Genomic DNA, 12,954 nt, shown 5'->3' with positions numbered 1-12,954 from the left:
AATGCTATCATGAGGTAACATCAGCTCCCCAGACTGATTCATGGGGTTAGGTCATCTCCAGTAACTAGCTACAAAGTTCAGGACAGCTGTGATTATATCTCTGTGTGCATATGAGTATATATAGTATATATGAGTACATAAGTATATGTGAGTATATAGCATATACCCTATAGCAGGCAAGTGAGATCTAGATGAAATACATATACATACTGTATATATTTCCATAACACTATGTAAATAAGTAAAATAAATAAACATGATTTTATAATACTCAGTGACAAGTGATGCCTGGGAGTAATCACACAATGTTGTGATGCGATTTGTAGCCTTTCCAGGGTTTTGCTGGCATGTCATGATTCTGAACCAGATTTATTTTGAGTCTTTAACCAAATTCAAGAATCGTGGGGGGACACGCAACTGTGTATTACTAGAGACATTTCTAGAGAACAACTAATTTGCAATATTTTGTTCCATGGAGTATTGCATGTAAGACTTGATACAGCGGTTGGATACCCCACCCACCCAATACCTCAGCTTTCCATGCTGAGTTACAAAACCCATGCTGCAAAGCTGCTTAAGGCTTTGTGCCATGATGAGGTTTTTGGTGCATTTTCGATGTTGTAGATTTTCTGTACCTATTCGTAAATTAGATTGCTTGTATTTTTTAAATTGTGTTTTTGAGTGCATGTGCAATTTTTTCCCTGTAGATTTTCCACATCTAATGTAATTATATGGGGAAAATCCACACATAAAACTCCAGTGCTCGCAAGAGATAGAGTGGGCATGGGATTTCTATAAATCCCATCGACTTTGATGGAATTGTAAGACGCAGCATCAAAAAACTAATTGTAGAACTTAACCTTCTTATTTCAGACTCTTTCATATAAGGATGTTTTCTCCTGCTTATAAATTTGATGTCAAAAGTTTTATGTCTGTAAACACTTAATTGTGACTTTTGGATTATATTATCTCCAAACAATCCAGTAAAATAAATATGAAACAAAGTATTTTATTTGAAACAAATCATATTACACATTTTTATTACATGAACTTCGTAATCAAGAAGGGTTTTTAATTTTTTTTTTTTTAACAAGCAGTTGATTTTCAGAAACTTCAACAAGAAATAAAACAGAGATACTATTTACTAGAAATCTATTATATAGCGATATTCTAATCAACATAAAACAATAAATCTGTAGGGTATATAGGACCCTAGAAAATTACCTCTACCAATACCTTGTGCTGGCTCAGTCTGGAAATTGCCCACTGCCATCCTTCTGTAGATGGACTAATTCATGCGTGTTAGGACCCACACTTGTCAAAAGTACGGGGCAAATACTGCAGCATGGCAGCAGAATATTATAAGAATTAGCCAAGGGATAGAGGAAACTGCTGAGAAGAAAGGAGCAACACAAGTCTGGAGTGACCCTCAACTTACTTTACAGGTACAACTTAAATTTTAAAAGGGTTATCCAGCTACTAAAGTACAAAAAACAAAAGTGAAGTAAAAATAATAATGAAATCGTTGCCTTACTAATCTGGCACTTCCATTCAAACTTGATCAGGACAGACATGTGACTACTGCAGCTAAATCACTGGGTAGTCATGTGTGTGTGGACCAAGCAGGAAGTACACCTCCTGTCTATTTACTACCAATTTGGACATGTAACCGCTGCAGCCAAGCACTAGGTGAGACATCAGCCACCAATTTAGCCGTCACATGTCCATTGAAAACAGAAGCAGCAGGAGACCCAAGAAAGGCTAGAATGAAAATGGCAGGGATTATATTCCAGCATTTTCTCTTAAGTATTTATTTTTTTCAGTGGCTAGACAAAGTAGATGGCCATTACTGAGTGGCTGCAGCAACTCTTCGGCGTCTTCTGTGAAAAGCTTTCAAATTCCATTTTGTAGGCTCTAGCATGTGAGGACCATTATAGACAAACAAGATGGTCATTTTGTCAGCATATGTTAAATTCTGGAGCAGCTGGAAATTAAAAAAAAAAAAAAAAAAAAGTGTGAGTATGCATTGTACTACTTTAGTAATATTTCCTTTAAAATCTATGAATATAGGTCACAAAAGTGAACATTTTTTATCAGTATATATTAAAAGTGGTCTGAAACTTGGACAATTCCCTTTTGTTGCAAAACCTCTTGGGCCTTGTTCACATAGTCTCTATGGACCATAGGAGGTTCACTTAAACTCTATTCATGTCATTGCGGTGTACGCCCCACCCCCATCAGTAGTGGGTTTGTCCAAATCCTATTTTTTTATTTTTTTTTTTAAGAGGATTCAGGCAGATCAGCAAAACACACAGCTGAATTGCAGTATGAACAGGGCCTTTGACAAACAGCATTGATCTTTGGGAAACCTGAAAGCCAAGTGTTTCGGACTTCCTAAGTGAAATATGCTCAGTAGTTCATCTTTATTCTTAGGAAATATACAACCAAGCATGTAATATATTTTAGTTGTGAAAAATAATTAGAAGTTTGTAAAAAAAAAATCTATATACCGTATTTTCCGGCGTATAAGCCAACAGGGCGTATAAGACGACCCCCCAACTTTTTCAGTTAAAATACAAAATCTTAAAAGTTGGGGGTCTTCTTATACACCTGGTGTTGTCTTATAGGGCGGTGCGGAGGAGTGGTCCCGATGACGAGGTGAGGGGGCGCCTCACCGGGAAGGTGTAAATGAAGTATCGCTATTACCTCCTTGTGGCAGCGGTGCTCTGTGCGGCTCTCTGTGCTGGAGGCGGCGGCGGCTCTTTGTGCAGCGTGGGGGGCTCCACCAGCGGCTCTTTGAGCACCATGGGGGCTCCGCCGGCGGCTCTGTGCAGCGTTAGGGGGGGGCTCTGCCAGCATTTCCTCAAAGCCCGGAAAATGGCCGCTGGGTGCAGCGCATGCTCAGATTCAGATCTCGCTGCCCCCAGCACAGAGCACCGCTTTAACAAGGTGGTAAGGCCTCTTTCACACATCCGGTTTTAGTAATCCGGCACGATGCGGCGAAATTTTTAATAACCGGATCCAGCACCGGATCCGGTTTTGTCCCATAAGCATTCATGGTCGCCGCATCGTGCCGGATGGTTATGCGTCGTGTCCGGTTGTTGCCGGACACGGCATAAATTAGCCGTCCGGCATCTGCAAAAAACGTTCCCTGCAATGTTTTTTGTCACCGCCGGATCGGCTTTTTCCACAGCGCATGCCCGGACTCTGTGAATGTTAACCCCATAAGTGCCCGGCGAGAGAGAGAGAGATCTCTCTCTGTCACCCGGACACTTGTAAGAGATCTCTCTCGCCGGGCACTTGTGGGGTTAACACTCAGTGTCTGGGTGAGAGAGAGAGATCTCTCTGTGGGGTTAACCCCACAAGTGCCCGGCAAGAGAGAGAGATTCTCTCGCCTGGACACTAAGTGTTAACCCCCCATGTCTCTCTCTCCACCCCCCCTCTCCCCTCCCCTCTCCTATCCTCTCCTCACCTCCCTTTCAGCAGCTGTCTCTCATCGGCTGCCTCTGTCCACCTCGTCCTGCGGCTCCTTTAAATAATGTCCGAGCCGTATCTCTCGCCGCACACACATCCGGTGTCACGGCTGCAGGCCGGATCCGGCGGCCCGGCTTTTCGCCGCACGCCGCCGGACCCCACACACCGGATGTGTGAAAGTAGCCTAATAGCGATACCTCATTTACATCTTCCTGGTGAGGCGCCCCCTCACCTCTTCATCGGGACCACTCCTCCGCACCGCCCTATAAGACGATACCCGGCGTATAAGACGACCCCCAACCTTTAAGAAGATTTTCAGGGATTAAAAAGTCACCTTATACGCCGGAAAATACTGTATATTTGTTTGCGTTGGCATTTTCCGAGACCAATTTAACGCATTCATTTTTCTGTGGATGAAGCAGCGAGATAGCTTGTTTTGTTTTTTTTTTGCATATTGAGCGGCCAATTTCATTAATACGATTTTGGGATAGATAATATGCTTAGATCTCTTTTTAGTGTAATTTTTCTAGGGATGTGTGGTGACTGAAAAACTGAAGTTAAGGAAATCTGACCTTTTATCTCCTCTACAGCGTTTACTGTATATAGATTAATCAACTTCATATTTTGATAGACCAGATTTACGGATGCAGTGACACAAACATTTAAAAAATGGCCTTATTTCTTATAGAAGAAAAAGAGGTAGGGGATTCAATGTTATTTTTTTTTAACTATTTTTTTTAGTCCAGTTACGGGATTTGAACCTGTGATCATCTGATCGATTATTTACTATATATTTCATCACCACAGAATATAGTGTAAATAGTGGTAACCTATGAAACTCAGCCTTTGGTGATCTCCTTGAGGCAGGCAGATTGACAGCAGCATCTAAATGGTTAATAGCAGCAATAGAAGCTCAGCTCCGATTACAGCTATTAGGCCACATTTACACATTGAGCATTTGGTTACTCTTTTACATCAGTATTTGTAAGCAAAATCCATCAGTGGGTAATAAATTTTTAAGTGATTTTTAAGTACAACATTTTGAATTAGATTTAAATTGGACTGGAATGGACTGTAAGGTAATGGAATAGAAAATCACTACAATGTTTCTGTTTATTTTCACTTCTATACTACTTTATTTCTTACTATCTCCTGTAATCCTTCCACCTAGTAAGGAAGTAGTCATATCTCCCTCCATCCTCCCCACAACTGTTCCTCCACATACAATTCTTTTTCTCCAGACACACACATCATGTCCTATCCTGCTCCAACCTTCTAACGCTCTGTCTGCTACTCCTCATTGCTGGCCTTCCTCAACACATCCCCACATTCATTTCTAACACCCTGCCATGATCCTCTACAAGTTTTCGCAACCATGATAACCTCATACCCATGCATTCAGCCCCTACTCCCCCTACCTGGAGCACTATGGATTGCACGCTCTGTCTGCAACAAACAGTCCTATATCCACGACCTCTTTATCACTAACAAACTCTCTCTCCTTGGCATCACTTAAACCTGGTTCACCCCCTGACTCAGCCTCTCCAGCCACACTTTCTAACCTAAATGACTTCAAGTCTCCAGGTCCAGATGAATTACACCCCAGAGTACTGAAGGAGATAGCAGAAGAAATTTTTGAACACCTCTCCTTAATCTTTGAAAATTATTGAAGAACAGGACAAGTCCCAGAAGACTGGAGAAGAGCAAATGTTGTTCCTATCTTCAAAAAGGGGAAGAAGGTGGACCCAGGCAACTATAGGCCGGTGAGTCTGACTTCTATACCAGGAAAGATCTTTGAACAAATTATTAAACAACATGTATGCAAGTACCTAGATAAGAATGAAGTGATTAAACAGAGTCAGCATGGGTTTGTAACTAATAAGTTATGTCAGACTAACTTAATTTCCTTCTATGACAGAATCACTGATTGGGTGTTCAGGGAAATGTTGTAGATATAGTATATCTTGACTTCAGCAAAGCATTTGACAAAGTATCTCACACAATCCTTATTGAAAAATGGCTAAGTATGGAATGGACAAGGCAACTGTTAGGTGGATTCATAACTGGCTTAGTGATCGGACCCAAAGAGTGGTCGTAAATGGCTGCGCATCCAGTTGGAACAATGTCTCAAGTGGGGTACCATAGGGCTCTGTCCTGGGCCCTGTATTGTTCAACATCTTTATCAACGATTTAGATGAAGGAATTGAGGGTAAACTAATTAAATTTGCTGATGATACAAAGCTAGGAGGGATAGCTAATACTAGAGAAGAGAGAGAGAGAGGATTCAAAAAGACATAAATAAACTGGAGCAGTGGGCAGCAACTAACAATGGTTTTTAACAGGGAAAAATGCAAAGTACTACATCTGGGCAATAAAAATGAAAAAAGCATATACAGAATTGGAGGAATAGGGCTAAGCAACAGCACATGTGAAAAAGACTTGGGTATACTAATAGATCGCAGACTGAAAATGAGTCAACAGTGTAATGCAGCAGCAAAAAAGGCAGATTGTAATGAATGGACGCGGAGGCAGAGATGGTGAAGATCACATTCGTTTTTATTTTTTAAGTGGAACCTCGGGACCACGGTCCGGGGGGCTCCGAAGGGGGCTTGACTAGTGAGCCCCGTGCACCCGTAGTAAAGCCCCTCAGGCAGGGCCAGAATGGAATACCCGGAGGACACAGGTGCTACCTCCAGTTAGACCCCGAACACGTGGCAGCTGTCCCAGCGGGACCAAAAGGGATAACAAAAGTTACAGCAGAGTCCGTAATGTGCTGGGTCCTGGATCCGGTTAGTTGGTAAGGAGTCGGTTCCAGTGACCTTCACACAGTTCTTGGACTCGGATGGCTGTAGACGGAACGGGATGGCTTAGGCCCAGATGGTTGCTGATATAACCAGGTAACACAGGATACTGATATGCTGTGGAAATAGAGAGCATTAGCAATGCACAGAGACTGCAGATGCAGTGCAGACAGGTTAGCATGAGAACCGGATGTAGCAATGATAGATACTCGTTGCTCCGGCGCTCTCCCTATGGAGGAGAGGCCAGAAATAGCAGCCAGTGCGCTGCCATTGGTTGATTGCATTTTTTGAATAATGCACGCCGCCCCATTAAGAAGGCAAGAGAGCGGGTGGGCGTGCCCTAATAGCCTTAGTTACAGATCTCCTCACAGGACGCCAGGAGGAGGCAGGAGGGAGGACAGAATGCTGAGCAGCAGCATGAGAGGCCCGAGGCGAGTGCCCAGAACGGAGAGCAGCGGCAGTCCTGGATGCAGTGCCAGGACGGGGGCCAGGTGTAACAGCGGCAGACCTGGGCGCAGCGCCAGGACGCGGACCGGGTGTAACAGTATCCCTCTCTTTACACCCCCTCTTCCTCAAGCCTGTGTAGAACCGTTTAAGGAGAAGAGGAGCCTGGATGTTCTCCCTAGGCTCCCAAGATCTCTCCTCAGGACCAAAACCCTTCCAGTCCACCAGGTAGCAGGTCTTACCCCTTACTTTTTTTTACGGCCAGGATATGTTTTACCTCAAAAACATCATCCTCCGAGACAGGGTCAGAAGTGGTACCCGGATCCTTAAAGAAGGGACTCAACACTACTGGTTTGAGGAGAGAAACATGAAAGGAGTTAGGCACACGTAGGGAAGTAGGCAACTTCAGCTTCTACGAGACTGGATTGATCTATCTCAAGATCTCAAATGGTCCGATGAACCGGGGGCCAAATTTGTAGGATGGCATCTTTAACCGGATGTACTTAGAAGAGAGCCATACCTTGTCTCCGGGACGAAAGATAGGCACATCCAAACGTCTCTTGTCCGCATGCCTTTTCATACGCTGGGAGGCTTTCTCCAGAGCAGTTTTGGTATCCCTCCAGACCTTAGAAAAATTTTCGGAGAAAGTATCGGCAGCTGGAATACCAGATGATCCAGAGATGGGAAGAGGTATTCCGGGTTGCAATCCGAAGACAATCTGAAAGGGAGACTTTCCAGAAGATTCACTTACTTGATTGTTGTAAGAAAATTCGGCCCAGGACAGTAAGTCTACCCAGTCGTCATAATGGGCGTTGACAAAGTGACGCAGGAATCCAGCCAGGATTTGATTTATCCTCTCCACTTGTCCATTGGACTGGGGATAGTACGCTGAGGAAAAATCCAGTTCAATTCTTACCAGTTTACAAACTGCTCTCCAGAATCTTGAGGTGAACTGGACTCCTCTGTCTGACACGATGTGCAGAGGGAAACCATGGAGACGGAAGATGTGCCAGATGACCAGGTCCGCCAACTCAGGAGAAGTTGGAAGACCGGGTAGTGGAACGAAGTGACCCATTTTAGAGAAGCGATCCACCACTACCCACACCACAGAACAGCCAGATGAGATCGGGAGATCTGTGATGAAGTCCATAGCGATATGCTGCCAGGGGGCAGACAGAATTTGAAGAGGCTGAAGCCTACCTGCGGGTAGATGCTTGGCCATCTTGTTACGAGCACAGGAAGGACAGGCTGTGACGTACTCCACAATGTCCTTAGCCATGGCAGGCCACCAGTAGTACCAGGAGATGAGATGCAGAGTCTTTCTCTGGCCGGCGTGACCAGCCAACTTAGACGAGTGACCCCACCGAAGGACACGAGTACACTCAGAAGCTGACACGAAAGTCTTCCCGAGAGGCAGCCAGGCAAGATCAGTAGAAGCGACCGCGACTAACCTTGAGGGTTCAATGATGTGCTGTGGTTCTTCTTCTTGATCAGGAGATAGAACGGCTCTGGAAAGTGCGTCTGCTTTGACATTTTTGTCAGCTGGGCGAAAATGAAGAACAAAGCTAAAACGAGCAAAAAACAAAGCCCAGCGGGCTTGACGAGGATTCACCCTTTGTGCAGTCTGGAGGTAAGCAAGGTTTTTGTGATCGGTGTATATGACTACCTGATGAAGAGCTCCTTCTAGAAGATGCCTCCACTCCTGCAGAGCCAATTTGATAGCCAACAATTCCCGATCTCAAACAGAATAATTCCTCTCTGCGGAAGAAAAAACCTTGGAAAAAAAACACAGGAATGCATTCGCCCGGAGGACGATTTCTGGGTTAGTACAGCTCCCGCACCTACTGAAGAGGCATCGACCTCAAGAAAAAATTGTTCATTGGTGTTTGGACAATGAAGAACAGGTGCGACAGCAAAGGCCTTTTTGAGAGAAACAAAGGCCTCCTCAGCCTCAGGAGGCTAATCCTTCGGATTTGTACCTTTCCGGGTTAGAGCTGAGATGGGCGCCACTCGGGTGGAGAAGTTAGGAATGAATTGCCTGTAGTAGTTGGCGAAGCCCAGGAATCGCTGTATGGCCTTCAACCCAGACGGACGAGGCCACTGGAGTACAGCCGATAACTTCTCTGGATCCATTTTTAATCCTGTGGAGGAAACAATGTAACCGAGGAAAGGCAAAGAGGATTGTTCAAAGAGGCACTTTTCAAACGTGGCGTACAGTCTGTTCTCCCTGAGCCTCTGTAAGACCAGGCGCACTTGTCTGCGATGCGAGACCAAGTCAGCAGAAAAAATCAGAATGTCGTCTAGGTAGACAACACAGGTGTAAAGCAGATCCCTGAAAATGTCATTGACGAACTCTTGGAAAACAGCGGGAGCATTGCTTAGACCAAATGGCATTACCAGGTACTCGTAGTGGCCATCACGAGTGTTGAAGGCTGTTTTCCATTTGTCTCCATCTCTGATTCGGATAAAATTGTAAGCCCCTCTGAGATCCAGGTTGGTGAAGATCCTGGCCCCTCGGAGACGGTCAAACAGTGCTGAAATTAGAGGCAAAGGGTACGTGTTTTTTACCGTGATCTGGTTCAGTCCTCGGTAGTCGATACAGGGCCGCAGGGATCCGTCCTTTTTCTTCACGAAGAAGAAGCCTGCTCCTGCCGGTGACGATGATTTTCGGATAAACCCTCTGGCCAAGTTCTCCTGGATGTAGTCCGACACAGCTTGAGTCTCTGCCTGGGAAAGAGGGTAAACTCTCCCACGGGGAGGAGATGTTCCAGGAAGGTGGTCTATTGGACAGTCATACGACCTGTGGGGAGGAAGTTTTTCAGCCTCCTTTTTCCCCGAAGACATCCGAGAAGGACCAGTAAGTGGATGATAATCCAGGCAGGGTAGCAGGTCGGACTGTGGGTGAAGCTGGTTCAATCCGGGTTAAACAACGGTCCGGTCCGAGCAGGAATCTCCCCAACGTAGAATTTCGCCTGTTCTCCAATTAAGGACTGGTTCATGTTTCTGAATCCAAGGTAAACCTAAAAGCAAGGGGTGAGACAAACGGTACACATAAAAACGGATTCTTTCAGAATGCATAAGACCTACCCGGAGTTCCACTGGCTCAGTCTGGAACTGGACAGGTTCGGTCAGAGGCTGGCCATCGACAGCGGTTACCCGCAACGGGTTGGGAAGAGCCTGAACTGGTAAGTGGTAGCGATCCACAAGCGTGGATAAAGCTTCCGGCGGCTCCGGAGTCCAACAGACAGAGTCCATAAAATTTTATTGCTCCGCAGGTCACGGAGACTGAGATCTGCAACGAAGGAGAGGAACGTTCTTTACCTAGGGTGGCCTCTCCTACCGAGCCTAGGCGCAGGAGTTTTCCGATTTCTTTGGACAGGAGCAATACAGGTGTTCGGAACTACCACAGTACAGACAGCTTCCGCTTTTGTGACGCGCCTCCTGGCGGCGGCTGGCCAGACTTACTCGATCTACCTCCATAGCTTTGGGAGAAGAGGATGAGGTAGACGTCTTGGAAGAATTAGAGTCCAGGTGGTAGGACCTCCTGTCACGCTTAATCTCTATGGAACGCTCCTGAAAATGCAGGTCAATCCGGGTTGCCAAGGAAATCAGGTTATCCAAGATGGTAGGCCTGTCCCGTCCCGCCAGCTCATCCTTAATTTTTCCAGATAGGCCCTCCCAGAAGGTAGCCAGCAAGGCCTCATTGTTCCAAGATAACTCAGACGAGAGGGTGCGGAACTGAACAGCATACTAAGCCACCATGAGGGTTCCTTGGCGTAAGCGAAACAGGGCAGAAGCGGTCGACGTGACCCGGCCAGGTTCATCAAAGGTCCTGCGAAAGTTTCTAGGAAAGATTGAAGATCATTAACCAGCGGGTCTCCTCTCTCCCATAACGGATTCAGCCAGGCGAGAGCCTCTCCTGCTAGATGTGACATAATGAAGCCCACTTTGGCACAGTCAGAAGCAAACATATGCTCCAGTATTTCGAAGTGTAGAGTACACTGATTGAGAAAACCCCGACACTGAGTGGTATCACCATGGAAGCGGGTAGGAGCCGCCAGGCGGGGGCCCTTGCTTGTCATGACAGCAGGTACCTGGGTGTTGCTAGCTGAATCAGGAGCAGCCGGGTTCTGCACAGAATCCATGCGGGTGGACAGGTTCCGTAGATACGTCGTGATCTTATCCTGTTGATCTCTTAAACAGGTCACCTCTTGGCACAACTCCGTCGGAGGCCTCTGGGGTCCAGCGGATTCCATGGCCGGAGCAATCTGTAACGAATCGAAGTGGAGGCAGGGATGGTGAAGTTCACATTCGTTTTTATTTTTAAAGTGGAACCTCGGGACCACGGTCCGGGGGGCTCCGAAGGGGGCGTGACTAGTGAGCCCCGGGCACCCGTATTAAAGCCCCTCAGGCAGGGCCAGAATGGAATACCCGGAGGACACAGGTGCTACCTCCAGTTAGACCCCAAACACGTGGCAGCTGTCCCAGCGGGACCAAAAGGGATAACAAAAGTTACAGCAGAGTCCTTAATGCGCTGTGCCCTGGATCCGGTTAGTTGGTAAGGAGTCGGTTCCAGTGACCTTCACACAGTCCTTGGGCTCGGATGACTGTAGGCGGAATGGGATGGCTTAGGCCCAGATGGTTGCTGATATAACCAGGTAACAAAGGATACTGATATGCTGTGGAAACAGAGAGCATTAGACAATGCACAGAGACTGCAGATGCAGTGCAGACAGGTTAGCATGAGAACCGGATGTAGCAATGATAGATACTCGTTGCTCCGGCGCTCTCCCTATGGAGGAGAGGCCAGAAATAGCAGCCAGTGCGCTGCCATTGGTTGATTGCATTTTTTGAATAATGCACGCCGCCCCTTTAAGGCGGCAAGAGAGCGGGCAGGCGTGACCTAATAGCCTTAGTTACAGATCTCCTCACAGGATGCCAGGAGGAGGAGGCAGGACAGAATGCTGAGCAGCAGCATGAGAGGCCCGAGGTGAGTGCCCAGAACGGAAAGCAGAGGCAGGCCTGGACACAGCGCCAGGACGGGGGCCAGGTGTAACAGCGGCAGACCTGGGCGCAGCGCAGGACGGGGACCGGGTGTAACACAAATGCAATTCTAGAATATTAACAGAAGCATACAGTCTAGATCACGTGAAGTCATTCTTGCCCTCTACTCCTCTTTGGTCAGACCTCATCTGGAATACGGTGTCCAGTTTTGGGCACCACATTTTAAAAAATATGTCAACAAATTGGAGCAAGTTCAGAAAAGAGCGACCAGAATGGTGACCAGTCTGCAAACCCTGTCTTATGAGGAAAGGTTGCAGGATTTGGGAATGTTTAGCTTGCAAAAGAGAAGACTGAGAGGAGACTTAATAGCTGTCTACAAATATCTCAAGGGCTATCACATTGTAGAAAGATCATCTGTATTCTCAATTGCACAAGGAAAGACTAGAAGCAATGGGATGAAATTGAATGGGAGGAGACACAGATTAGATATTAGAAAAAACTTTTTGACAGTTAGAGTGATCAATGAGTGGAACAGGCTGCCACGAGAGGTGGTGAGTTCTCCTTCAATAGAAGTCTTCAAACAGAGGCTGGACAGACATCTGTCTGGGATGATTTAGCGAATACTGCTTTGGCCATAATAGTTTCATGAAAAAACACCCCTTTTATACGAATAGAGTAGAGACATACAAGTATATCACTGCATGAATGGGTGTTACTAAGGACATAACGGGACAATCGTAGATATATATATAAAAAAATATATGAGCGAAAAATGACGAAAAAAGTCCCACACAACAAATTTTACAAAATTACCAAAGAATTTTTATTAGAATATAACAGGAATACAGGAAAAAAGGTGGCATAAGAGTAAGTTATGACCATAAATAGCACATGGGCCAAAAAAGACAAGGGGTATACCACAGGTAATGGACAAAGGGATATAAATAATGTTATCAATACATGGTACAAAGATTAAATATTCAACTTAATCCCATATTAGTATGTAACAACCAGTCAAAGTATGTAAAATATAAGCCCAAATTTGGCCATCACACCTGGTGGAACCTGCCACCAATGGGAATGAATACAAAAAGTGTAGTAAGCACACCGAGTTCACTGCATAATGTTACCTTTTAGACTGGTCGATAGTAGGAGTCCACCTAAGGCGTACGGAATCCTGCTTTGAGCAGGGGGTTGGATCAGATGGCCCAGGAGGTCCCTTCCAACTCTA

General features: G+C 45.8%; 1 protein-coding gene across 4 annotated transcripts in view; it reads right to left on the bottom strand.

The window, feature by feature from the left end:
* Positions 1–989: 989 nt before the first annotated feature.
* SMC5 (structural maintenance of chromosomes 5) overlaps positions 990–12,954 on the bottom strand; it is a 344,009-nt gene continuing 332,044 nt past the window's right edge. For all 4 annotated transcript variants that reach the window (XM_073543725.1, XM_073543726.1, XM_073543723.1 and 1 more), the window contains one exon: positions 990–1,984. In XM_073543725.1, the coding sequence (XP_073399826.1) occupies positions 1,847–1,984 (138 nt within the window). In that variant the 3' untranslated portion in view covers positions 990–1,846. The remainder of the gene's footprint in view (positions 1,985–12,954) is intronic.

This window comes from Dendrobates tinctorius, unplaced genomic scaffold (genome assembly GCF_039654945.1).
Source record: "Dendrobates tinctorius isolate UK_male_01 unplaced genomic scaffold, ASM3965494v1 ptg000134l, whole genome shotgun sequence".
In the NCBI taxonomy this organism is placed as follows: Eukaryota; Metazoa; Chordata; class Amphibia; order Anura; family Dendrobatidae; genus Dendrobates; species Dendrobates tinctorius.
This window is presented reverse-complemented; position numbering and strand designations above follow the sequence as displayed.